This window comes from Strix aluco, chromosome 9, assembly GCF_031877795.1.
Source record: "Strix aluco isolate bStrAlu1 chromosome 9, bStrAlu1.hap1, whole genome shotgun sequence".
Classification (NCBI taxonomy): Eukaryota; Metazoa; Chordata; class Aves; order Strigiformes; family Strigidae; genus Strix; species Strix aluco.
In genome coordinates this window covers 25,299,137-25,324,919 of record NC_133939.1, presented here as the reverse complement: position 1 = coordinate 25,324,919, position 25,783 = coordinate 25,299,137, and the positions used below count along the sequence as shown (strand labels likewise).

The window sequence follows — 25,783 nt, the reverse complement described above, 5'->3', positions numbered from 1 at the left end:
TTAGTACTGAGAGAAGCAAAACTAATAGATGGTAGAGTGCCAGCTGCAGGAGTGACAGCTAGTGTGCGTTAAATGCTTGAATGTTTCCTGCTGGATCTGAAATATTTTCCTACTTGTGCAAGAGTCATAGGAAGGCGGCTACTCTTCTTTAATAAAAATGCATGTATTTTGCTAGATTTGGCCAAATGCTCAATGATTTACAGAAACAAGTCCTTTTCCTAAATGAGAGTGGAGAAGCCCTGTCCTCCCTTCCCATGAGCAGCCAGTCCTCTTCTTCCTGACTTCTGTGACCCCAGATTAAATGTTATAAATTCTGTTCTATACACAAAGCTGTGGTAATGTCACAGTGCTGGTATAGTTAAAATTTACTGTCTCTCCTGATGAAACACTAGCTTAAATGAAATTATTTGTATGTTTATAGCATATAGGCAGAAATTAAATGCTTCTACAGAGGGCTTTAATGTTATTCTGGTTAAAAAAGAAAAAAACAAAAACCAACCAACAAAACCCAAGCAAACAAAAAAGCTGGATAAACCATAGCCTAACTGACTTAGCTACATGTGTTCAGGAAAAAAAATTAAAACGCAGCAGTGCATTTCCTCAGCTAGGTAAAAGCCTCTGCGGGACCATTCTGGCCATGCAGAATTGCTTCCTTTAACTGAGACAGGGGTGTTACTCGCAGGGAACGGAGCAAGCTGTGAAGTCTCGCATGCTGCGTGTGATGCTGGTACCCGTTTCGTGTCCCATCCCAAGGCGGCGGGTGCCTGCCCTGCCCACCGCCGCTCCTGCAGCACCCAAGGGCCGTGCGAGAAGTGCGCGGCAGCAAACCTGACCAAGACTCGCTTCTCCACCTCACGTGCAACCATCCCAGATCCTCCTCCACCACTGACCCAGTAGAGTTATAAAGGGTCTCATCACTTTATTTCATTTTCTGTTCACATTTAACACCACAGACACAGCTGAGATTTAAAACACGTGACGTAGGTGTGTGATTGGTTCATTTACACAGATGTGTTATTAGTGAGCTCACATCTACACAATCTTTTCAAGATTCCCAAATTTCTTGTTTCCCTGAGTTGCATGACATCTGCCATCAGATCTGTTTGTCAGTCAACAAGCGACAGAACAAAATGGATAACAAGGCAGACGTGGTTAGAGACAAAACAGGAGATGATCCTATCGCGCTGCTGCTCGTTTGTCCCTTAATTTATAGGTTCACATACACTAAACCTATACTTGCTGCAAGTGCTGGAGTGGGGAGAAAGACAGGCTCAGGTGCCACACCAAGGAACAGCAATCAGCCCCCCAGCCCTAGCAAAGCCCTGGCTGATATAAAAACCACAGTATATACAGAAGAGGCCAAATTCTCTTTTGAGTTATACCTGAGCAGCACCGTCAGCTAAAGTTGTAACAGGCAGAAAATGGCCCATCAGCATTAATAGGAGTTTGAAGGCAATATGACTTCTGCTAACAGATAATTCATTATGAGAATCAGTTGTGGACCAGCTGGTAATAAATACTAGAACAAAGTAAACAGAAAGCTGCTATTTCACATGCATGCTCTGAAGCTCTATTAGCTGGACCACAAAATCTGTGTGTTGTTGTGACAATAGATGCAATATAAGACATATTTATCAGCATAAAGGATGGAAAGTTTTCTGGTTTGCCTTTTAATGGCATACTTGAGTTATAAAAATCAATTGAATTTAAGATTTTTATGGATGAAGTATGAGAATGTGTCTGCCAGTGTCTTTTAATGCAGATTTTTCGATTACTTTGTCAGGTCACGTTGGTTAAAAAAATGTTCTTGATTTAATACTGCAGCAAAGTAGTACAACTGCACACCGGGATTTATGGAGAGACGTGGTACTGGTAACCAGCCGATATGCTTTAAACAGAAACAAGTGGTGGTTTGCAGGTAGGAGACCTGTCCTCAGCAAACTTTGGGGGTACGGTGGTGCACAGATAGGGGCAGGTAGCCACAGACTCGTTACAAATATCGAAACAGCTAAACGCTTCCAAGTTCAAACACGTTGACTCATTCACAGTCAAGCTGAACAGAACAAATACAGATGATCTAGCTAGTAAAAAAAAAATATGACTTTGGTGGGAGATTGCATTCCATGTTTTTATAGCATCACTGCAGTCCTGAAGTCAGCTCTGTCCTTGTCCCACTGATATATATTTTAAAAAAATATTTCAGTACAGTCATGTTCAAAGCCACTTCTGTGAAGGTGTTTTCTTCATTTCCTTTCCACTCAGACATGACATGAAGGTAATTTATTTTTAGCATGTTTAAAAATTGTCTATTTTATTTCTCCTTTTCTAAGAAATTGTTTTCCTCATTCAGAGAAAAATGTTGGTTTATTTAAAAATCAAGATTATGAAAAGTGTATCAAATTTTATGTTTACTACTCCAAAAAGGCAATTCAATTTTCTCTCTCTAAGGTCTGGTTATATACTAACGAACTTCTTAGCAAAACTAAAGTTAACTCTGGAAAAAAATTCAGCTTGAATTAGCTGCTGCTGAAGTCACACAAACTCTCAAGTGAACTGGGCTATGTTTGCGTGGTAAAGCCTAGCTCTCTTGCTAAAGTCAGTGCTAAAAAATCATACGGGCAAAAGCAGCAGAAAAATAATATTTTAATGTTGCCAAATTCTGTGACCATGTCTCTCCTTTTATAGTCTCAAAGTTTAGTTATTTTTAAAAAAAATCTTTAACTGCCTACATTACATCTTTCAGCAAATCCAGATGATGACAAAAGTACAGCTTTAGCATTTCGATTTGTATTTCTTGCCCTCTTTCTCCTCCGTTATGGCTTTCTGGGAAATCCAGGTAAGTGATGCTCTGGTGCTGGAAATCACGTGTCATGTGATAACGCTCGGTTTTGTCCAAACACGCGAACTTTCTTGCATTGTGGTGGAGAGTCTTTTCTTTGGAAGGGGTTTGAGTCCAAACAGCCGGCAAGCGGCGACTCGGTACTTCTTCGACATGATGTTGTAGAGGATGGGGTTGATGGCTGCACTAAGGTAGAAGAGGACAAAGGACACCAAGTTGCAGTACTGGCTGATCACTGCTATCTCCAAGGATCCAGCTTCAAAGGACTTGGAAAATAAATATCGTCCTACGTGAAAAGGCAACCAGCAGAGTATGAAAGCAAATACCACCACAACTAAAATGAAAACAGCAGAAGAAGTTGTGTTAAGCAAGAGTATTAAATATAGGTGATTAAAATTCTATTTTAAAATTCTCTTTTTTCAAAAAATTAATCACAAAGTGTGAAAATGCATCCCGTAAGTTTTCAGGTTTGTGTCTCTCAATGTATTCTCTGAGAACATAAATTAGTAATACTTAATACACATTGATCATATCTAAAGAGGTTGCCTGTATTCCACAACTAATCTGATGTAGCATACTTCTGACCTATAAAACTTATGTTTTCATAAATAGAGAATTAAAGAATCAAAACAATGACAAAAAAAGTATAACAATCTATCATCTGCAGTGTTTAACAAAAGCAGTTTATATATGATATGATAGAGTCAACACTGTGGTTTATAATGAAGAATGTAATCACTGGGAAGCAAAATAATTTAAGGCAAAGCAAAATTATTTAAGGCAAAGGCCCAAAATAAAACAAACCACCAGAATGTGGACTTGTAAAGCACGTGTGCCAAGGTAAGAACAGAAGAGTGGTGCACCCCTCCAGTTTGTCCATTTTTTGGAACATGGGTTACTCCAAGAAGAGTAAAACTAACTATATAATATATAACTGCATAATTATAATTATATAGTATATCTGTAATATTACACTATCACTGTGGCTGCATTTATATGTAAATATAACGTATGTAGAATAATAGGACATGTGTATCTCTGAATACTGGCCCATCTGAATTTCCATCCTAAGTAAGGGAAACTTTTTCCATTCATTTCTTGTGTGCTATTGACCTTTATTATTTTTCATATTGCTTTGGGTGTATCTATTAATATGCCAGAGAGAGAAAACCCAGAAAACTCGAGCAAGGTTTTTTTGACATTCTTAAGCAATTTTTACCAGTTAATCTGTTCTCTCGTGTTAGCAATCCTGTCAAGTCACAGCAGATAATAAAATTCAAAGAGCTAAGACGGATGATTATAGGCATCTTTCCCCAAAAACTTCCTGAATAAACATTCCCAAGTTTAAATGGATTCTTATGCAGGATCTATGCTGGACTCTGAAGTACAGAGCTGAGGTTCAGGGTATGTTTTCCAGCTCTGCATCTTCTTGAGCCAGCCACATCCATTTTTTTCCCCAGTATCTCCACCTACAAAATTCAGAAAATGTTTCCCTAGCTCACAAGTGAAGTTTAATCCATGTAATGAATATTACCATAATGGTCATTAAGAACAGAAATTTAAGTGTAATCATTATTTTCACATGCAGACATGCATATCCCTAGTCAGGCTTTTGACAGTTTGATCTTCACACATGCAGAATCACATTGACTTCAATAGGAACGGGGTATAATAGCCCCTTTGCAAGTCAGGCTATACATGTAGGTGTTTAATTATGGACCTACAAGCATAACCTTTCCCTACAATTTAAAATAAGTGTTGATGCTAATCCCATTTACTTGATGTTCCGTGACTTCCTGAAGTCTTCAAAAGTGCCTTCTAAATTTTAAGCAGAACATTAAAACCAATGAAAGCAGACTGCACTGAGCATCTGCTGGTACTGAGCCCTTACTAACTTATTTTCTTTCCATCAGACTGTTATCATTTAGAGAATATTGTGTCTCTGTCAGAGGACAGACTTGCCACTGTCTTGCTGTTCTCAGACCTTATAAAAAGAAAAAGTGTCTGAAATATTGTAATGCCCGTGGCAATACTTCAGGGCCGAAATAAACAGTTATTATTTCAAAATTCTTTATGGTTAAGTATAAAGAAATATAATCATGGTAGTAATATATGTTAGCAATTGAGTTATTGTAAGTGGAGATTCATAATCCTGAAACTCTAGAAGTGTAAATGATGAATTACTTCCAAGGTCACGCTTACCAGACCGAAGTAATTCTATTGATCATAAAATGTAGCTGAAAGGGCACAAAGAATGCTGTGGTTTTTATTATTCTTCCTGCTGTTGCATAGTAATACAGTAGAACATGAACAAAAAAATCAGTTAGGCTCCCATTTAATAATTAAGGTACTTAGGACACACTTGCACCTCTTCGTCTAGCTCATTAGCCCATCACTTCAGCCTAGCTGAAACCAGCACAGCAGAGCTGCTGCCTGTGAAAGCTTCTCCACGCAAAGCATCTCATCCTCACAGAAATCCAGGGGATGCCTTGCACTGCGAAGGACTTTTTGCTTGAATAAAAGTACCCAGCAGCAGAAGGATTCTGCGCTTTTCAGACACTAAACTGCAGAAAAACTTTCTGGGTTTGTGCATCAAACTCCCACCACATGCACTGTCTTAGTATGTTAAAATTTGTCATGTGCCAGCAATAACCGTTGTTTAAACCATGTCAGCAATGTAAATATACCAAGTTAGGGATGATAGTGTCTGTTGTCTTGATCCTGTTTTCTTTAAGTCAGTGAGAATTTACAGGATCACAGACCTCAAAGAAGACACGATGCTCCCTGTTCAGCACATCCTGGTGTTTTGCTAATATAAAAATGCAGATTAATTTTCATAAGCTCACACAGCCATGCCAGTAAATAACCCAGATTTGGTAAAACTTGATACTCTTTTTCATGTGAAACTAAGTGCACATCATACCCTGCTTGCTTAGTCTGCAGCTCAACTTTGTGGTTTGAGAAGGGTTTAGTTTTGTTTAAAAATCAAATAAACTATCCTTCTGTAAATAACATCGGTATCCACAACCAAAGAGCAAAAATGTTCAAAAATCTCCAGGGCACTAGCTAATTGTAACTGTAGTATTTGTCCTTGTTGGTGATTGTTATTAACATTTGTTTAACAGTTTGAGAGTCCCCAGCTCAAACCAGTTAGAAATAAATCTAAGGAAGGAGGAGAGTGACCCTACGAATACCCGGTGTAGCCCTTTGTAGGAAACATTTTCAATAAATGCTTTCCTTTTGGAAGCAACGATAGCGAACTACGGGAGCTCTCTAGTCTTTCTCTCACACACACAGAAGCACACACATCCTTTGGAAAAACAGAGCAAGCAGAGTCGTACCTAACATTTTCACAGTTTGCTTGTTGTTCTTGTCCCTGATGACAGCGTTTGGACCGATGTTCTTTCTTTTTCTCCTCCAGAGCTTCCTCCCGATGAGGCTGTACAGCACGGTCAAGCAAAACACGGGCAGGAAAAAGAAGATACTGGAGGTCCAGACCATGATGGTGAGGAGCCCCGAGCGGATGGCGTACTCCGTGGCTCGGCACTCGTTGGTGCTCAGGGGGTTCGTGCCATTCTCGTGCTCGACCCCCACCAAGAGGAAGATGGGTCCGGCGCTGATGAAGGAGACGGCCCAGAGGAAGAGGATGACCAGCTTGACCTTCCCCTTGGTGATGATCACTTTAGCTCGGAGGGGGAAGCAGATGGCGACGTACCGCTCCACGCTGAGGGCGGTGATGTTGAGGATGGTGGAGTAGGTGCAGCTCTCGCTGACGAACTGGAAGAGCTTGCAGAGGAGGTCTCCGAAGTTCCAGGGCCGGTACTGCCAGAGGCGGAAGAGGTCGAGGGGCATGCAGAGGAAGATGAGCAGGTCAGAGAAGGCCATGCTGGACAGGTAGAAGTTGGTGGTGGTCCTCATGTCCCGGAACCGCGACACCACCAGCATGGTCATGAGGTTGCCGATGATCCCGATGACGAAGAGGAGGACGCAGGCGACGGTGATGCCGGTGAGCACGGGCGCGGGGAAAAGGTGCAGCGGGGGCTCGACGCCCGTCCCGTTCTCCGCTCCGCGGCCGCCCGCGCTCCCCTCCCGCATCCTGCCGCCGCGGGCTGCGCATCCCCGCCTCCCGCGCAGCCCGCGCCCCCCGCGCAGCCCGCGCCCCTGCCTCCGCGCTCCCTCCGCCGCGCTGCTCGGGCAGGTGCGGAAGGCGGGGAGGGAAGAGCGGCCCCGCTCCGCCTCTCTCCGGGCGCCGCGGCTCCCCCCGGCCCGGGGAGGGCTGGCACTCGCCGGCGCGTCAGAGGAGACGTGGGCGCGCTGGCTCCGCGGGCGCGGAGCGGCCCCGCGCCCTCCCGCGGGGGGCCCTGCTGCGGGTCCGGCGCCGCAGGGGGAAGAACTAACCCAGCCCCGCAGCGCAAAGCCCGGGCGGCCGCAGAACCCGCACCGGCATCATCTTTTAAAGTTTCTTCCCAAGTCCCCCGCGTTTCTCACCTGCGCTCCCTGCCTGCCACCGGCCCGGGTTTGGCTGCCCGCGCCTCCCCTCCCCTGCCCGCACCTCCCCTGCCCGCACCTCCCCTGCCCGCACCTCCCCTGCCTGCTCGGCGGCGCTGGGCAGGTGCGGTTCCCGCTTGGCGCCGTGGCAAAGGGCGGTTGTGCTCCGCCAGCAGCGGTAACTCCCTTTTATTGGTAGTTGAAGCGTTTTTTCCCTGCGCGTAGCAAATCGCCGATGCTCAGGGACACGCAGTCCTTCCTACAGGACACGTGGAGATGTAGCGATGGGGGTAGAAATGGGGGGTGCAGTTACTGGCTCCTCGTTTTGTATCTTTGCTCTGCCCTTGGATCTTGGCAGGAGCCCGGTAAAGCTCCAGTTCAGTGAAGCTGCAGTAATCGCCCTCTTCTATATGATTTACCGACAATTAAATTGTGGTTTAGCGCGTTTCTGCCCTTTGCAGACACGGACATTCTGTGTGTTTCCCCAGCTGCAGACTCCTATACGCTGCTAAAGGAAAATGTTGTGACCGGGAAAAAATAAGATGGAAGCAGCACAAGGTGGGATCAGGGGCAGAAAAGTGATCCCCAGCACACCTGTAAAGGGGGTCTCTCTCGTCCTTTCCCACTTGCCCCCACAAAGCATCAAAGAGAATGTGCTACAGCACAATATTTTTTCACTCCTGTCTTTCTACCTAGAGGGGCTGCACCCCTTCCCTCGTACCCCACCTCTCAGGTGGCAACCAGTGCTCTGAATCCACGTTGGTATCTGGCTTAATTCGGCTGAGAAACACTTTGATGCTGTTTTTCCAGGGTGTGCTCACACGCGTGTGCACACCGTCGGCTAGCATTGCTGTTTCGTCACTGCAGAGCTTTAGCTAAGGATAGAGCACAAGGGTGGTGTGACACATCGCTGTGTTACTCTGCCCGGGCCCCTGAATGGGCCTGTTTTCTGTAATTTACCTTCTGTAATAATGAAAGCATTAGCCTTAGTGCCTTGTCCCTATCCTAATTTGGATGATACATTTTTGCAGTTTCATTGAAATCAGTATTCATCATTCCTGCTCTCTTGAACCGTGAGACAGTTTTGTAGCAAGTTGCTCAACAGTTGCTAAATTTTATGGGGCATGGCTACACATTAATTGCAGTTGAAAGGAAGAAAGAGCCTAACGTGCTTCTCACTTTGTTTATCCAGCTGCTTGTGTAATTGTTTTATATGTTTCTGAAGAAAATTCATGGGCTGTATGCCACCAATGTACAGTTATTTCATATTAGAAATTTGTGTCCAATCTAATTTAAATGGCATTGCGTTATATTATGGAGGAGCTGGTAACTGCCTCACTGCCTCTGGTAACTGCCTCACTGCCTCTGCATCTGGGTTGCCAAATACTTTGTATTATTATATAGTATTATTTCACTGTTCTTTTTTTTTTTTTTTTTTTTTTTTGGTCTTGATAAATTCTCAGACCAGTGGAATTAGCTGCAGGATGTTGATATTTGGCAGAGAAAATGGCCTGAAGCTATAAATGTGACTTTTCTGTGTAGAGAGGATCGTTCATTCTCATGAACTTCTTCCAGTTTTTGCTGAGCTGTATCTTGTCAAAAAAGACCATTTTCCTTCCCCCAGGGAGAGAAAAGCTTTCTTTTACTTTTTTTCAGAAAAAAAATCTATTCCGTATTAAAATAATGCTTGAACTGAGGTGTGTGTAGCAAAACCAACTAGCCAACAGTGAGGTAGCACCAGATTTGTGTGCTCTGGACAACTCGAGCTTGTAATGTAACGAATTAACACTTAATTCATTGGGAGTTTGATCTGCTGAGTGATGAGCCACTTGGATCAGAAATGGCAGTTGTGCTTTGAATCCAGCAACATCGATCCCCTGGTTTAAAGGGTATCATGAGTCAAGGGCTTCTCTGGCTGCTTTTCCTTCATGGGGTCAGGGCCAGAAAAAATGTCAGCTGAGAGAGAAGAAAAGCAGCTCCATTTTTCTGATTCTGATTTCATTGGCAATTTCAAGCCAAATTTTGATGGGATATAAAGGATTGATATCCCACAAACTTCGCATGATAATGAATTCCTGCTTCTGTTTTGCATATGCTGAAGGACAGTGATGAAGATAGTGGTGATAGAAGATATAAGAGCTGTGAGATAAGATGGTTTTAGGCTCCAGAAATTTATCTACTAGCCCTCAGCTGCAAGAACAGTACTTTTATGTTGCCTTAACAACTGCAGAAAAGATTGAAGTCACTGATGTTATTGGGATGAGAGAAATGAAGAGAAAGACATAGAAGTTAAGTACTTTCTATTCACAGTTTTATCCACTAACTGGCTGTATGAACAAAACAGATATTTTTAAAAAATAATTTTAAAAAGCAGATTATAGTGGACATTTGCCTTTCACGGAACTCTTAAAATATTGGTGCTTCTCTTCATCAGCTTTAAAGCTGTGTTGAGCACTGGAGATAAGGTAGAAGAGTTTCTATTTATGGAGTTTTGAAATCTCTCTCCTATGTTCCATTCTTTCCATTTTCTTCTCATCCAATAAAGTTTTAATTCTTGTTTATATCATTGTTTGTTGTCATGGAAATATCTGAAGGCTTTGAATATAGACTGATTATGGTTTTATTGTGGAGAGATGAAGAAAATGAAAGACTTCAAGGGAGAGAGCTCCCATTTAAAAATGATGCACCTCCAACAATTCACAGAAAAGCCAATGCAGTTTTTTTATTATATCCAGGGGCAGAAGATGTTTTGACTTTTATTATAAATGTATTTTAAGAACAGAAGGGTAGCATCTGGTATATTCTTTCAAAGGTTATGGTTTAGCAACTATAAGTGAGTAGTGCTGATGAACTAGCGGTAATCCAACAAAATAACATAAAACCTAGAATGTGCTCAAATGACTTTGCCATTGTTTATATGGCAGTAAACATCTGCAAGCAGACTTCAGAACAGTGTTAGTTTATTAATCAGCAAAGCTGTGCTCTAATGCCACTGATTCAGAGGCATCTGTTTTAGAATGAGCTTTTTGCTGGGCTTCAGCTCACTGTGCTGCTAGGTCACACCCTGGGCATTAATGTCCCTCTTCATTAGACTTGTTTGCCAAGTGGAGAGAACGTGGTTCATCACAGGTATGTTTACTCTGGGTTAAAACTAGATAGTGTTTATTAAATAATTTCTAGCATGAGAGTAGTAGATATATCCTGTATTTTTTTTTAATATCATTGGACATTCCCTATAAAGAAGATCTGCAGGTTTTGACTCAAAGCTGTCCTGGCTTTGGGTGGAAATGTTCACCGGACTTGCATGTGTTTATTAATATTCATTATGATTTGAGTTCTGTAGTGCCAGAACATACAGGATGGGATTGCATAGTTAATTATTCCCTGTCATACTCTCTTGTTGATAATTCTATCTCATGTTAAATGGGGAGTGATAACTTGGCTCAGTTCTCCAGCAAATCTGCAGTTAATCCACTTTGTCTTCACTCAGTGGTTATATGGGCTAAATACCCATGACTCAGTACAAATTGAGAATAATATGAGCTGAAAAATTCACAATCAGACAAAATCGAATGTATCTTGAGGAGGAATTTGTGCCTTGGATTTCATTGTGTTTAAATTGCTCGTTTCTGAAAAGCAGTTTGAACAACTTTGCCTTCCGTGATGTTTGCTAATGTTGTGAGTTTTATATACATGATGTGTTCAGTGCAAAAGTATTATGTGCATCGAAGTCAAGGACTGTGATTTATATTAACTCTGGTAGAACAGCCCATAAAAATTGGAAGATGCTCAAACCAACATGCTTCTGCCATAAGCTGCAGGCCCATTGCACTGACCATGAGGAGTCTGACAGCATTTCTGTCACAACCCAGTGTCCCAACTTGATGTCATCCCTAAAACTTTCACAAGAAATTAATGAAAATGTCCATATAGGTTCAGATTATGAATGTCTCAGGAACAGGCATGGTATTACAAAGCAGCAGTGATGTGGTGGTCAGGCAGTGAAATCTGGTACCCTTGCAATCAGAGGAAAATTAATGATTTTTAACATGTGACAGAGCATGCAATTTCAGTTTGTTAATACAGAGAAAAGTTATGGAGAACCAAATTTTGGATGATTCGGATGAGAATTGCTATAAACTTCCATGTAACTCCACATGAAAAAAACCCCAACCTATGAAAATTAGATCAAATCCAATGACATCCTAATCTATCTTCCATTTCTGCTACTGAATGGCACAAGGTGCCTTGGAGGGATGAACGAGATCTTGTCTCAGTGAGCTTATTTACGTTATATTGATCATTACATTCAGTCCTTTCTTAGACCCTAATATTTAGATGTAATCTGAAAAATAAAATTATGAATCTCAAAATCTCTGTATCTGAATCAGACTTTTTAACTGTTTGCACAGAGTATAGCAAATGCATCCCTGACTCTGCCTGGGCAGTGAATACTGCTGCAATACTAACAATAATAATAATGTTTACTAAGGCAAAGAGAGGGAAAAAATAGAAGTCCGTTTCCATGAAATAATGAAAGGTACAATAAAAGCCAGTTAGCTGGCATGTCCTCTTTCCCATGGAAACACGGAAAAGTGAGAACCCTCTGCTGAAATAAAAGCAGTCTCTACAAAAGGAATAATTTATTTTTAAAACCTGTGGGCATCCCTGCAATTTGGAGCTGCAGTCGTGGGGGCTGCTTCTCCCTAGCAATGGCATACTGGTTCCAGTGGGGCTTGGTGTGGATGGGGAGAGACGCACACACAGACCTATGCGTCTGACGACCAAGACTTGAGGCATGTCCATCTATTCCGAATAAAGCCTAACAAACACTGGGCTAAATATATTTAGATTATGAGTCCATTAGGGAGGCAAACATGCTTTTGTTAATCACGTAGATGTGCGGTGCATAAAACGGCGATGTGTGGATCTGCCAGGGCCCAGTACAGTGAGAATAAGATATTGGGAATGGCGGAGAGAAGGTGGAAGAGGTGAAATAGCCCCTGGGGGTGGCTAAGGTGGGGGCAATGTTCCTGGGGGTTTGTAACCCAGGAGCAACTGGTTTCCCTGCTGCAGCATGTTGCTGCTGCTCTAGTCAAAGCCCTTCTCTGCAAGCGCGGGACAAAACCACCTCCTCTCCCGTCTCAGGGCTGGGGGTCAGGTTAGATGATGCTTTTGTGTCTTGTTGATTTTCCAGGGTTTGCTTGGGTTGCGTACCCTTTTTTTTGGTTGGGGCAAATTTTAGAAGTGGAGTGAATAGACCAAACAATATCCCATGTGTGCTTTTGGGGCAGAGAGTGCATTTGTTTCCAGCATTAGGGGACCTCCAGTTTACTGCTCTTTTACATCATCTGTGTAAATGGTCCTTGTCCTTCTCAATTCAATATATCTTCTCCTATAGTTTGGTAATGGGCAAGGATCAAAGGTTTTCCTACTAAATAGATTTCTCAGTGCTTAAACAATTGCCAAAGCCCAGAAACATGAGAAGAACCTCAAGGGAAGTGCTCAGCATTTTGTAGTCTCTGGTCATGAGATCATTTTCAGTGATTTCTTCAGTGTACTGCTTCCAGATGCTGTTCACAAACTAGGGTCTGGAAGCTAGTTATATGGCATTAACACAATATGGCGTTGCTCAGTGGTTTGCATTATGTCCTTTGCATTGCAACCAATTGTGGCATTTAATGGACTATAACTGATACAAACCGATGTCAGAGTAATTCTTTCAGACAGGGTGGTTGTCAGGGAAGCCATAGGATGACACCAATAATCACTGCAAGACTAAGTAACTATTTACTAAAAATTTTTTATATAAAACACATGTAGAAAAATTACAATATTTCCATGTTACCTCAACCTACATCCACAAATAAAAATTTGCTACATTTGCCATTCAACACACAGTGAAATGAAAGGTATGATTCAGGGTGCAAATATACAAACAGAAGCTGCTATATCTTTCCATTCATCTTCAAATGTGTCCTGTCTGATATTGCTTGATAATGTCCCCCCAAGATAATATCTGGCAAGCATGCCTTTGGATTATTCAGAAATAAAATATGATTATTTGGCGTGATCCTGGTTGCGCTATGCTCTGCATGCAGAGACCGAGACTATGTACATGTAGATAAAAAAGGAAGGTAATGCCAGGGAGCATTCCCCAGGCAACCCTGGGTATAGTGTTGAGTGGGCATATTGAGAGTTGAGGAGAGAACGTGGAGCAAAATATCTGTGTGTAATAGTTTGTCTTAGCATCAGCTGCAAGTTTGTGGAGTTCCTCACAGTTTCCTTCCAGTCCTTTCTAGCAGCCACGGCTCCTACATTACACAAATCAGTTCTTAGCCATAGAGAGGGTTTCTGACTAAGCTGCCACCAGTAAATCCAAAATACTTTTTCACAGTTCAAACAAATTTGCTTTCAAACAAGCTCCTAAAATCACATTTCTAAAAAAAAAAACCAACAAAACCAAAAACAACCCAACAACTTTTTAATACAATAAATTGCTAAAAAAATCCTCAAACCTGATAACATGGGTCAGTCCTGTGCTGAGAATGAAAAACCTGGTCCATTTGCAAGGCGAACCTACAAAAGTCATTTCTGCAGTATAGCAGACATCCAGATATGTAGACATGGCTTTGTTCTCCCTAGCCTTTTCTGGCAGGCAGAAAAATTCTGAATTAGTGAAATCGGAAAGAAAACTGTAGAAATGTTTTCTGTTCTCTGTTGAAACAAGATGATTGGAGAATGAGGCAAACCAAAGTGTTCCAGTAAATGATGAAGAATTTCACATATTTGATTACCACTGAAAAGACTATGTGTGATGCTACGTTAAAACAGTATGCAGAAGCTTTTTAGGCTTATGGCAGTGTTTCTTTGCCCTAACCTGTCAAAAGGAGGGTATTCCTGAAATTCTTGCTGCTCAAACACAAGTATTTAAGTGAGGTAACATACCTGCTTTTCTGAACGACAAAATAAATGCTGGGGCTTGTGTCTATTCATTTCCTCTTGTTGACAAAGTAGTAAGATGAATGATGCATGTTTAGTCATGGGGCCCATATGCAAGGGCTGTAGAGTGATTTAATTACCAGAATGTGGAGGTGAATGTGAGGGTTCCCACGGCAACCTTAGTGTATTAAAACTAGACAACCAGCCTTTCTCCTGGCATCATTTTGCTGATGTAAAGTAATATTTGCAGAACAACTGCCTTCCTTTCCCTCCATTTTTATTTTTTTTTTCAATTTCACCCTCTTTTCCCCACTGTTTTCTCCAAACCTGGGCAAAAAGCATTCATGGTGCAAATCACGGTCGCTCCACTGACAATGCTGCAGATGTGCTGATTTATGCTACCTGACTTTTGATGTGGATCTAGTCCACACAACTTATATTTGCAAATCTTTTTTTTTTCTTTTTTTTTTTTTTTACTATAAAATAATTCTACTCATAGAGTTAAAAAATATAGCGGCCAGTTTTTTAAAAAATTATGGTTTAAAAAAATTATGAAAACTTTCCACTCATTCCTAAAAATAAAATAAAATCAAAACAGCTTTACCTAAATATGCAGCTCTTGTTTAAGTATGGATAGTTGTTTTCCTTAAAATATTAGTCATTGGGGTGTATTATTCTGCATTACATCCTACCAAATACAGGCCAGTACAAATAAACATGGAAGAACCACGTCATGCCTAATTTGTGGCAAATGTCTAATAGAATTGCGTATTTACAGAAAAACACCTCTTTTCTGGATCAAGTACTTGCTGTCAACAAGTGTAATGGCAACTACATTACTGAAACTATTGGAAGCCTGGTGAAATCTTTGCAGCACAGCAATTAAGTAAATAGGCACTATCATAATGTGCTGATCAAAATACTGATTGATTTCAAAATCTCTTCTGTGCCATTTCAGCAGCTGTTTTTATGTACAATATCCTGATTAAGACAGACTAATGTGTTTACTCAAGCCATGAGCCTGAAAAATGCTTAAGCACATATTTAATTTCAAGCATGTAAATACCCTGATTTAGTCAGACTGTTGGTGTGCTTAAAATTAATTAGGTGCTTAAGTGCTTTGTTAGATGAGATGAAGACGTGCAGTTTGTTTCTGATGGCATTTCAACTTTTGTAAAACTCAGGTTCAACAAAAACTTCCAGAGTAATTCCACAGGCATCCGGGAAGCAGTACTTGCAAAGGCTCCTTACAGGAGCTGAGATATTCAAGGTGGGGTCCCAAAGGAGACCACAAATAAAATTTGATGTCCAGTCTCAGCCTCGAGTAACCGGACCCAGAGCATCGTCCACCACACCTGCCATGGCTGAGCCGGTGTAGAGCATCTCTGCAGAGGTGGTGGCAAGCGCTTACCTGCCTGGGGTTCTGGCCAAAGGTATCGTCTGTGGCGTGTGAAATCCTCACACGTCCCCAGCCTGGCTGGGCGGCGAGCTGTGGTGCCATGCCTGCACAAAGCATCGCCAGCTGCTGCTCCTTCCCGGCTGCCGGGAGAGTATTCGGCACGGTTGGACCTCACGCTGGGTGAGCTGAGAAAGGGGAGTCTGGTAGTGTCGGTATTGCTACAGTGTTTGCTTATTATCCCCTGCTTTATAGAATTTTAAGGTGGTCCTGGCTATGAAAACTGGCTCCTTTGGAGCAAACTTTTGACCTTTTAACCAATCATAAAGGCTCCAAAAAAACTTGCTTCTTTGTCCATGTCAACTATGTCACCATTACTGACAGAGACAAAAATCCTGTCTTCTCTTTTCAGCTGAAACACACCACCTTGGTAGATGGAGTAAAGTCCATATTCTGCCTTTTTGGACCAGCAGCTTGTTCTTGCACTTTTCATAAGCAAAATGGGCTCTGGGTAATTAGTCAGTTTGTAAACATATTGGACAAGTTGTTTGGGGTTCCTGATTTGTGCCAACAAATCTGAATCCTCGTTCTCATTTTCACGGAAACGAAAATAAGTTTGTGAGTAGATGTAATAAAAGCCCGTTTGGGGTATTACTAACTCGCCATTTCTCAGCTCCACGTTGTAAAGGAAAGAGTGGCCTTTTCTTGATGATTCCCAGTTGTTTATTTTTTGTCCGCTCCCTCTTCTGGCTGAGGGATCTACTTGAGAAAAAAGAGAGAAAAATCTTAAATTAAAAGCCAGGTAGTGAAGCCAGGTATCTGCTAGCTGGGGAGTCTGGTTTTTAGAAATAAAGTAAGGAAATCTGCTCTTCCCAGTGGTTCATTAGGTCCATTCTCAAAACAATTTGAAGGTCCAGAGCTAATTTAGCTCTATGTGGGAATTCACATGAACTACCTTTATTTTAGTTTTTGTGCTCACCAATAAGAGAAAAATAATCATGTTGTGACTTAGTAACAAAGTTAAAATATCCATTTGTGTCTGATACCTTCCAAAGCGGTAGAAACTCTACCAAGCTTTTCATTAATATGGCCTGAATGTCAAGTCTTTCTTGTCTTGCATTTCTAATAGGTCTGTCACCATAGCAGCTGGGACTCACACAACTAACGGAAGGAAATTAAAGGAAAGAATAGAGGAAAACTTAACACTAGGAAGAAGGATATTTTTTTTTCCCATAATGAAGGTTCCAGAAGAAAAGTCAGGGAGGTACCCAGAGGTATCTGCGAAAATTAACTGAAAAACATGTTGTCTGGAACATGGAGACTTTTTTATGCTTTGTTTCTTACTATTGACTCCATGCAAGTATTAAAAAGTGTATGTAAGCATGAAGCTAGCAATGAGAGAGTAATTTCTGTGATCTTTAACTGTTTTTAAAGGTTTTTCCTTACTGCGTGGGGACAGGGAATTCTTCCTATTGCTGTTGCCTGTCAGATGCGCCGCGATCCTGTTGAGGGGACCGCGTGGTTGCTGCTCATCGGTGCGCGACAGCGTCAGGGCTCTTTCGGCTGAGGAAAGACCACAAATGGGACCTCATGTTAGAAGCAAGGATGTTAGAAAACACGTCTGTCCCATTTGACCTGATTTTAAGGAACAGGTATGTAATTTTTTTTAATTGACTAAATCATTGACTGAATGGTTGAATATTGGCTAAAAAGGCTCAAATTTCTCTTTCACTCTTGCTCTCCTTGAAATGTCTTTATATGCCTCTTTGTTCTTTCTCTCCTTCCCCCACCCCAAAGTTACAACTTAAAATAGCCCATAGTACTAAATTTTCGCACTCATGATCAGTATCTTTCATGGTTAAGCATTCATAATCTTTACTCCGCATTTCCACCTGGAGGTTGTAATGCTTCTGCTCAACATGTTCAGAGCTGTATGAGCTTCAGCAGAGCTATTCCTTAACTTATGTGTACAGCACTTCAGTGCTGCTTGTTCCCAGCAGAGCAGACTGTTTAAATGTCCCCATAACACTGTGGTACTGAGCTCCAGAAGCTGAGTCCTCTGCACCCACCTTGGTTACCTTGCTCTAACCACTTGACCGTATTTGTGGCTCCTGACAATTTGCCTTCTAGTAACCGGTAACAATTTTTTGATGACTTGCTGCCAGTACAAGATCTTAGTTGGTGGTTTTTGCACTTTTAAAAAATTGAGTCACTACACATCAGGTGCCACTAGCAGCTCCTATTTGCCACAGATAATAAAATTATTATAATACCGTTGACTGCAGATATGTTTTCCTCATAGCTTCTTGAAATCATCTGCCAACAAACACATAGAAAACAAATTAGTTTGTCAGCAGAAACCGATAGGCTCAGGAAAAAGGCACTCTGTTCTCAAACTCATGAATAAAGGGTATTCTGTATTTGATCAACAAGAAACTAAAAAAAAAAACCCTATTAATTTCTTGTAATAAACTATTTCTACATTTACATCTTTTATGTAACAAAATACGTGGGAAAACATTTTCGAGAGCTCAGACATCTGAGCTCTAAGTCTACTGGAAAATTTGACCCTCATGCTCTTCTCAAACAAGAAGAGATACAGTGTACAACCATCAGCTTCCATTTGCAGAATACTTGGCAGTGTGCACTTCTTTGGGATCTTAGCTCTGAGAAATTAAATTAAATTTCATTTTGTTTTTATACCTCTACCTATCTATCTAAGCTCTTAAGCCAGCATATTTTACTTTGTGCATTCACCTTCTTTATAACTGCTCGCTGCTGAAATGAACTAGTTTGGTTACTGACAGTGGTGTAGCTACAGCAAGCGTGCTGATGGTTTGAGATGATTTACCTGGGTGACTACATGGGCCCTGTATTGCTACTTACTGATGGGTTCTGCCCTGCCACATTTCTATTTATCTATTTATCCATCCATCTATATTATCATCATTATCATCATAATTATAATTATCATTTATTGTTTCTGGCACCCAGGCTATCTTTCTTTAAGCACTCAGGGAGCTAGTAAGTATATTAGATGTGTAAATGTCCACCAAATAAAACAATGTTTTCTTTATGCAGAATTTCAGGAACTTTACTGGCAGAACTTCCACCAAAGGAACCGAGATCTCTGAATACAAATAGAGGATCTATTTTGGACTGCAAGATTTGCCAGTCAAGTGTCAGCCAGAAGTGAATTTTTAAGGATGAGCTTTTTTATGTGCTGGAGACGGGATTTTGAAAATCATTCCAGAAGATTTTAGCCTTTCTGATTTTTCAGCCAGGCTTATTTTCTCCTCTGTAGCCAAAATTATATGTATTGTGTGTAAGTCATGCAGAAGATGGTGTTCTCTGAATGCTGAGTGGGGCAAGTGCCGTGCCCGATGCTGTGTGCTCGCTCGCTCTTTCCTCCCCTAATACATTACACGGCTCATGACTAGACCATTCTTCGGGCACCTTTCTACCTCTCACTGTGTTACATTTCACCTCATTTTCTCATGTCAGCCTCCCTGTATTTCCAAAGAGGGAGTGACACCTCTGCTAGCACTAAGATCCGTTCGGTCAGGTAGAAAGCAAGCTCGAGTCAAACACTTCTACCCTGAAGTATTTCAGACAAGCCAACCTATCACTGAAATTCGCTTAGTAAAAAATGATTGTCTTTGCTTTGTTATTTCCCGAATGTAGTGAAACCACTGTCATGGGGTTTTTTGGCTTCAGTGGAAGCACTCTGCAGCTGAAGCTGTGGCTTGACTATTGCTGTGCAATAAAACAATCCGAGAGCCCCCCGCTTTATTCCACTGCCAGGTTTGTTCGAATTGTACTATCACCAAGTACACTGTTTCAGCGTGTCAGTTCCCAAATACCTTTTTAATTAACTTTCCCAGGTGCCACTTTACTTGCCAGCAGGGATCAGCTGCTCTGTCTTCGCTTTCAATTAGATCCGAGTTTTGGATGAAGTTTCCTATTTCCTCCCCGGTGAGACAAGCAATGCCGCTCTTGGAGTACGTGTCCCGGAGCTGCAGCAGAAGGGAAAGCCAGGATTTTTCACCTGTGATGTGCTCGCAGATGTTCAGCTGTGGTATGTCCTAAATTCACTATGTTTTGGAACATGCTTTCTCTTCTTTAAAGCATTTGATAGTATGGTGCATGTTATGACCATATAGACAGCACAAGTCTGTGTGACTATATAGACAGCACAAGCACTCAATTTTACATATTTGACTATGATGGCATACTTAATATGTAAAAAATATACTTACAGTATTTCCATGGACATAAATTTGGTATCCAGCACTCAACTAAATAAGCTTTCTGAAAATTCAATACCCAAATTGCTTACGTTGTGAATTCTTTAGTTTCTCTAGTTCTGCATTAAAAACATTTCTTTTGCACACGGGATTTTTCTTCACAAATCATTAAGGATGAAATCAAATACCAGACTTTAAAAGTATTTTCTGTTCTGTCTTTTCATCCAATGCCACTAACAATCCAGGCTTTTGCCAATATATTTCCATGCCAAATCCTGCCCATATCTAGTTTGGGGTCTCTCTGCAACTGTATGTGACCTAATAGTCCAGAACAAAGTCCAGACAACAGAAATGACATTTGGGTCCAAATAAAATTATAACGCTGAATGCCTGTGGCATGGGCCTATGTCTATACCCTCTAGTCATAGAGAAAGCATGTTTTCTTCTGATAAAGAGAAATTAGTTTGAAGGGAGTGGCAAAACTCCTGTTCGCTCCAAGGGAACCTGGGTGGGAGTTTCCATCCTGGCGGGAAGCTCTTCCCGAGCCCGCAGCATCCCGGGCGAGGCTCCACACACACACAACTCCAGCTGGCGCTGTTGGTTTATGTACGAGCACCCAACCTGCTGCCTCCAGCACACGCCAGCAGAGCTCAGCTCCTGTTTGCTTTGAGCCCGGCTGCTGCTGCATCAGCTATAAAGGCTGGGAAGGCTTGTTGTGCCAGAGAAGTACTACAGGAACTTGGAGGAAACAGCAATCAGCGTTAAACATGCGAAGCTTTCAGATGGACTTCTGGTTGTAACATTTAAATTTCACTCTTCTTATGCTAAAGAAGTTTGGTTTGGTTTGCTAAACGGATACATTTACTCTACAAATACCAGTTTCAGCTGTCCTTGAGACTGGGGTATTGAAAGCAACAAATGTGAGCACCTCCTCCCTCACACTCCATGATTTTCCTGCCTGTCAGGAAACAAAGGCGTTTAGGAAGAGTCTTCCCACCCCAGGAGGATTAGAAATCACCCCATGCTACCCTGCCAGTCCTACTGTGCTGAAACAGCAACCTTCAGTTTGCAGCAGCAGACTCTATCGAGCTTCACCTATTACTTGAAATGATTTTGTATTTTGTAGGCATCAGAGTGGAGTCACCACTACAAGTGTTTGTGAAGGTTTCTGTGTCTTTGCTGAGGTGTACAGTGATATTCTTAAATCAGGTTTCTTGTTTCAAGAACTCAGTTAAAGTGATTAAAATTTTGTGCTTATTAAGGTAAAACTGCACTTAAAAGTAAGGGCTCTGACAGATTTAACTATGCTAACTTCTATAACAAAGTAGTTTGAGTGGGTTTTTTTAAAAAAAAAAAAAAAAATACACGAGCAGTTGAGATGTTATTGTTTATGCTCTTACCAGATCTGCTACAGCTCACCTCTGAGCTTTGCCCTCCAATCTGGAAGCAGTCCTGTGCTTCTGCCTTCTCCTTCCCTGCACACTCTTCCCCCAAACAGCTTTGCTATCCTGGCACTGGAGCAGTATTTTGCATGCATTTTGAAATCCTCCGGGAATGCAACCTTGTATCAGCACTGTATGATAGCGAAGGTTTGGTATTTCTGCTTTATGAGCAGAAAAAGGCATCAGGGTGTTGTAAGACTTACTCAAATGAGGTTTATCTGTAGCACTGAAGTCTTTGAGGACAGAAATCCTGCAGGAACACTATCTTGTAAAACTTCTCTCCTATTCTAGGAGTAGTGTGTGGACTGTTTTCAAAACAGAAGGAAGTCTGAGGATATTTTCTTTGCAGCCCCGTATCCTGAAGCATAATGAACTTCATTGTGCTCATGTCTCAGCACTTCCTCCCATAGCAAAACTGTTAAACAAATGGTCATATTCATAGTCCTACTCAGATTACCACGGCTGTAGAGATAAACCTGCTAGTTATAAATTATTCTTTTTGTAAAGATAAATATATCTTCAGTCTGTGCATTCAAGTAGTTTGGTGAAGGTGTAGAAATGCAGATACTGTGAACGACAAAGGGAAGAAAAATGGGCAGACAAAAATGCCAGTTTATCTTTTGAGATCTATTCCACATGCACCATGTGGATGTGGGGTAGCAGACTATGTTTCTAGATAAGTTTTTCCTTGTTTATTGCGCACCAGATGGCACAGGCAAGAATATGTGCTTAAGGTACCCCCTATAGAGCCAGCAACCTTTCTTTATAGCCCAGCAGAACTTCAGCGTGGGCAGATTTAGCTTTTCACACCAAATGCAGGCTTGTTATTCTTCAGAGTGAGCTGTATTTTGGGCGAGTGGCACTACATGTGGTTGTGTCCCAGGTGTAAATATTTGTACAAGGAAGGGAAAGATAAGTGTGGTTACTAATTATTTAGATTGGCTAGCTTGTTAGCAAAGGACTCTGAACCATATGCATGAAGAGACGTGAATGCATTTATATATATTTTTCTTCATTAGCAGTATTATGTAAGCTGATTTCATAAAATTTCAACAGATTTCTGTGACTTCTCCAGCCCCCCAAATATGGGACAGCCCATATAAACTATAAACTTAGCAGGAAAATCCATTTTATACATTCCCAAAGCATGAGCATTGGCTCATATTGTAGAATACTGTATACCCTTTACCGTTTGCTTCACAGAGGACTTCGACATCTCAGAAGACTCCACTTATTAAATCTGATGTGGAATAAATGCACAGGTAACATAGTATTTTACATTTATGCAATTCTTTCTGAAGTTGTAGAACTATAGTACACTTACTTACCTGCAGTTTGCCTTTCTGCCAGGGAGAGCAACATACTGGTACAACTTACAGCAGGATAGTAAATTTTGGGCAAGACTCTCAGGGAAACCCTGAGTACTAGGGGTCGATGAAAAGCAGGGCCACACACATAAAGGCTCATGAGACTATCAGCTAAATGCAACTTTCTTGGCTCTTTTGCAGGAAGAGGAAAGAGTTAAGCAGCAGCTAGCAGGCTTGAAGGGGGACTGCAAGGAGACCAAAGCATCTAGACTATACAATGGGTATTTTACAAGTCATTCTGAGGAATTCAGTGGTGTTTGCTGTCTGGGTGAAGTTCCTTCGGGATTACTCACTGTCTTAAAACTATGTGTTTTCCTAGAGGAGGCATTTAAAAGGCACCTCAGCCTTTTTTTCCCTGTTGTCTGTATGAATACCCAGCTGACTGGCTGCTGGAGTCCTCCGAGCGCCACTAACGTCTCTGCAGTGACCATGGGGCACCGCAACGTGATGGGACAGCAAGTCTGGCGCTCTAATGAAAAGCACATTTGCTCCTTCTCTGCAAAAGTGCGTAACTAAGGAGGGAAAAAAAATAAAAAGGCAAAAACTTTTTAGTTGTTCTTGCCTTGAACTCAGTCCCCCGCATACCCACGGCCCAAGGAAAGCCCGGACAAAGGAGCAGGCGCAGACAGAGGGAAGCTCTTTGTCTGCGGAGGTAGATTGGGGGGGGGGGGGCTCTGTCCGCCTCAACAACCGCTTTTCAGCCGCCGGCAGCTCCGCTCGCAGCGCAAACCTGCGCCCGGCCGCGCAAGGCCAGCGGCGGCGGGGGGTTCCGTTTTTCTCGGCCAGGAAAAAAAAAAAAAAAAGCGGGGAGGGGGGGAAGAAAGGGAGAGAGCGCGGGGTCCCCCCGGTTGCCTGCCCCCACCGACCTGTTTGAGCTCGTTGGTGAAGTAGAGGAAGGTGACGGCCACGCAGACGGACTGCAGGAGCACGGCGGCGACCAGCACGGCCCCGCAGGTCTGCCCGGGGCTGGGACCGGCCGCGGGCAGCATCATGGCCGGGCAGCGCTCCGCTCCTCGCTCGGGAGGCTTTTCCCTCCGGGGGACGAGAGGGCCGGGCCGGGCTGGGCTGGGCTGGGCTGGGCTGGGCTGGGCCGGGCTGGGGGCTCAACCCGCCGCCGGCAGCCCGCCCGCCGCGCTCCCCGCCCCGGCTGCCCGCCTCCCCGCCAGCCCCGGCCCCGCGGTGGCGAGGGAGCGGGCGGGACCCGGCCTCCTCCCGACCCGTTCCACCCTGCCTCCCCCCGGCCTCCCCCCTGCCTCCACCCGGCCGCAGCGGGGAGGGGGTGCGGGTCCTGCCTGCCCCCCCCCCCCCCCCCCCCCCACCTCGAAGTGGGGGGTCATTTCTCAGCCGTCACGTTGCAGAGCATTTCTGAGCCACCTTTCTGAGCGATCTCCGCTAAGGAGTGGGGGAATTAAGATTTTTTTTAAGAGATTGAGCCTGTGGTTAAGAGTACGGAGAGGCCCAGAGTTTCCCGACTCCAGGCTGCGTTTATCTTTCTCTGCACCTTCTCCCGTAGAGCTGGTGCACGGCAGAAAGGTGCTCGTGGGCCAGTAACCCGGACCTGTGCCGTGAGCTCCAGCCCAGGGCTGCCATTGCAACCTCTCAGGCAGCACTGCTTCCCCCCCGGTCATGACACGCTTCACATCACAGTGCATGAATGTATGTTTTGGGCTTTCATAGCATCACAGAATGGTTTGGGTTCGAAGGGACCTTAAAGAACATCTAGTTCCAAACCCCCTACCCTGGGCAGGGACACCTTCCACTAGCCCAGGTTGCCCAAAGCCCCGTCCAACCTGGCCTTGAACCCTTCCAGGGAGGGGGCAGCCACAGCTTCTCTGGGCAACCTGTGTCTCACCACCCTCACAGGGAAGAATTTCTTCCTTACATCTAATCTAAATCTACCCCCTTTCAGTTTAAAGCCATTACCCCTTGCCCTATCCCTACCCTCCCTGATCAACAGTCCCTCCCCATCTTTCCTGTACCCCCTTTAAGTACTGAAAGGCCGCTCTAAGGTCTCCCCGGAGCCTTCTCCAGGCTGAACACCCCAACTCTCTCAGCCTGTCCTCACAGGGGAGGTGCTCCAGCCCCCCAGTCATCATCATTCTTTATCTGAAGTCACTTCTGGGTTTGGTTGGTTTTCAAACCTCTTAAGACTCCTTCTTGCAAACTTTTTTCCAAAATATTGAACCCAGACAGAAGTTTTCCAAAGGCATGTGCATGATTGAGGATGCATCTGTTGACTTTCAATGGGATTTTGGTACCTTCATCTCACACAGACTGTGGATTATAAGCATCTTCATAATTATCTGCAGATGCTTTAAAATCAGCAGAGGTAGCACTGGTATGGTCTGCTGACAGTGCAGCCATGGAAAATTGGATTTCAAATCCAAGTGCAGAGACTTGAGTTAGTTCACTTTCACGCTGTTGCTGCGGGGCGGTATGAAACCTGAGTGCTAGGTGGGAGTTCTCAGTACAACTACAGGGCAAAATTAACACAAAAGTCTCTTAATCTCTCCTGATTATCAGGAAGATCTTTAGAAGACGTAACTGCATTGTACTAAACCTTTTATGGGGAAATTGCTTTTTCTTTCTTCCCTCAATGTAGCAAAATGATCCCCAAATCCCTATTTAAAAGGCAGCAGGCAGTTTATTTGCCTGGCTCTTTGCAGCATTCAATCTGTGTGCCAAAACAGTTCAGATCTGTGTAATTCTAACACATATGTCAGATGGGGAGGATTAGCATTTTCTTGAAAGTGAGCTCATGATCTCCTCCTATGACTTCTGAGCAAAGTAAATGTGGAATTTTGGGCTCCTCCTGCTTTGCAGCATCCTGACCCCTTTCTGAGCAGGGCTAGTGGGACTCCTGTTCACCCTTACTTAATGCAAAGTAGCTCTCTGCATCAGCTTCAGAACAGGAGTTTCTGATAGATTTTAACACATGCACAAAAGACTCTTACAAAAAAATAACCTGTCACCTACTTTGTTTATCATAGTTCATAAATCCCTGAGAAAGAAATGTCATCTGAGGGAGCCATGTGAAGAGTCAGTTAAAAGGTGATAAACTA

The 25,783-nt window shown here is 42.9% G+C and overlaps 2 protein-coding genes across 3 annotated transcripts; both read right to left on the bottom strand.

Moving 5' to 3' along the window:
- Positions 1-2,868: 2,868 nt before the first annotated feature.
- GHSR (growth hormone secretagogue receptor) lies at positions 2,869-6,934 on the bottom strand. The gene is made up of 2 exons (XM_074834599.1): positions 6,181-6,934; positions 2,869-3,173 (listed from the first exon to the last, which is right to left on the bottom strand). The coding sequence occupies exons 1-2, from the start codon at positions 6,932-6,934 to the stop codon at positions 2,869-2,871; spliced, it is 1,059 nt and encodes a 352-aa protein (XP_074690700.1).
- A 6,180-nt stretch (positions 6,935-13,114) lies between these two features.
- TNFSF10 (TNF superfamily member 10) lies at positions 13,115-23,840 on the bottom strand. Of its 2 annotated transcripts, none has more exons than XM_074834259.1 (5): positions 23,588-23,840; positions 19,529-19,681; positions 17,939-17,981; positions 17,112-17,228; positions 13,115-16,427 (listed from the first exon to the last, which is right to left on the bottom strand). In XM_074834259.1, the coding sequence occupies exons 1-5, from the start codon at positions 23,711-23,713 to the stop codon at positions 15,979-15,981; spliced, it is 888 nt and encodes a 295-aa protein (XP_074690360.1). In that variant the 5' UTR covers positions 23,714-23,840; the 3' UTR covers positions 13,115-15,978. The 2 variants fall into 2 exon arrangements, with proteins under 2 accessions (XP_074690360.1, XP_074690362.1); XM_074834261.1 differs by having other exon boundaries at positions 13,115-16,424.
- Positions 23,841-25,783: the final 1,943 nt, after the last annotated feature.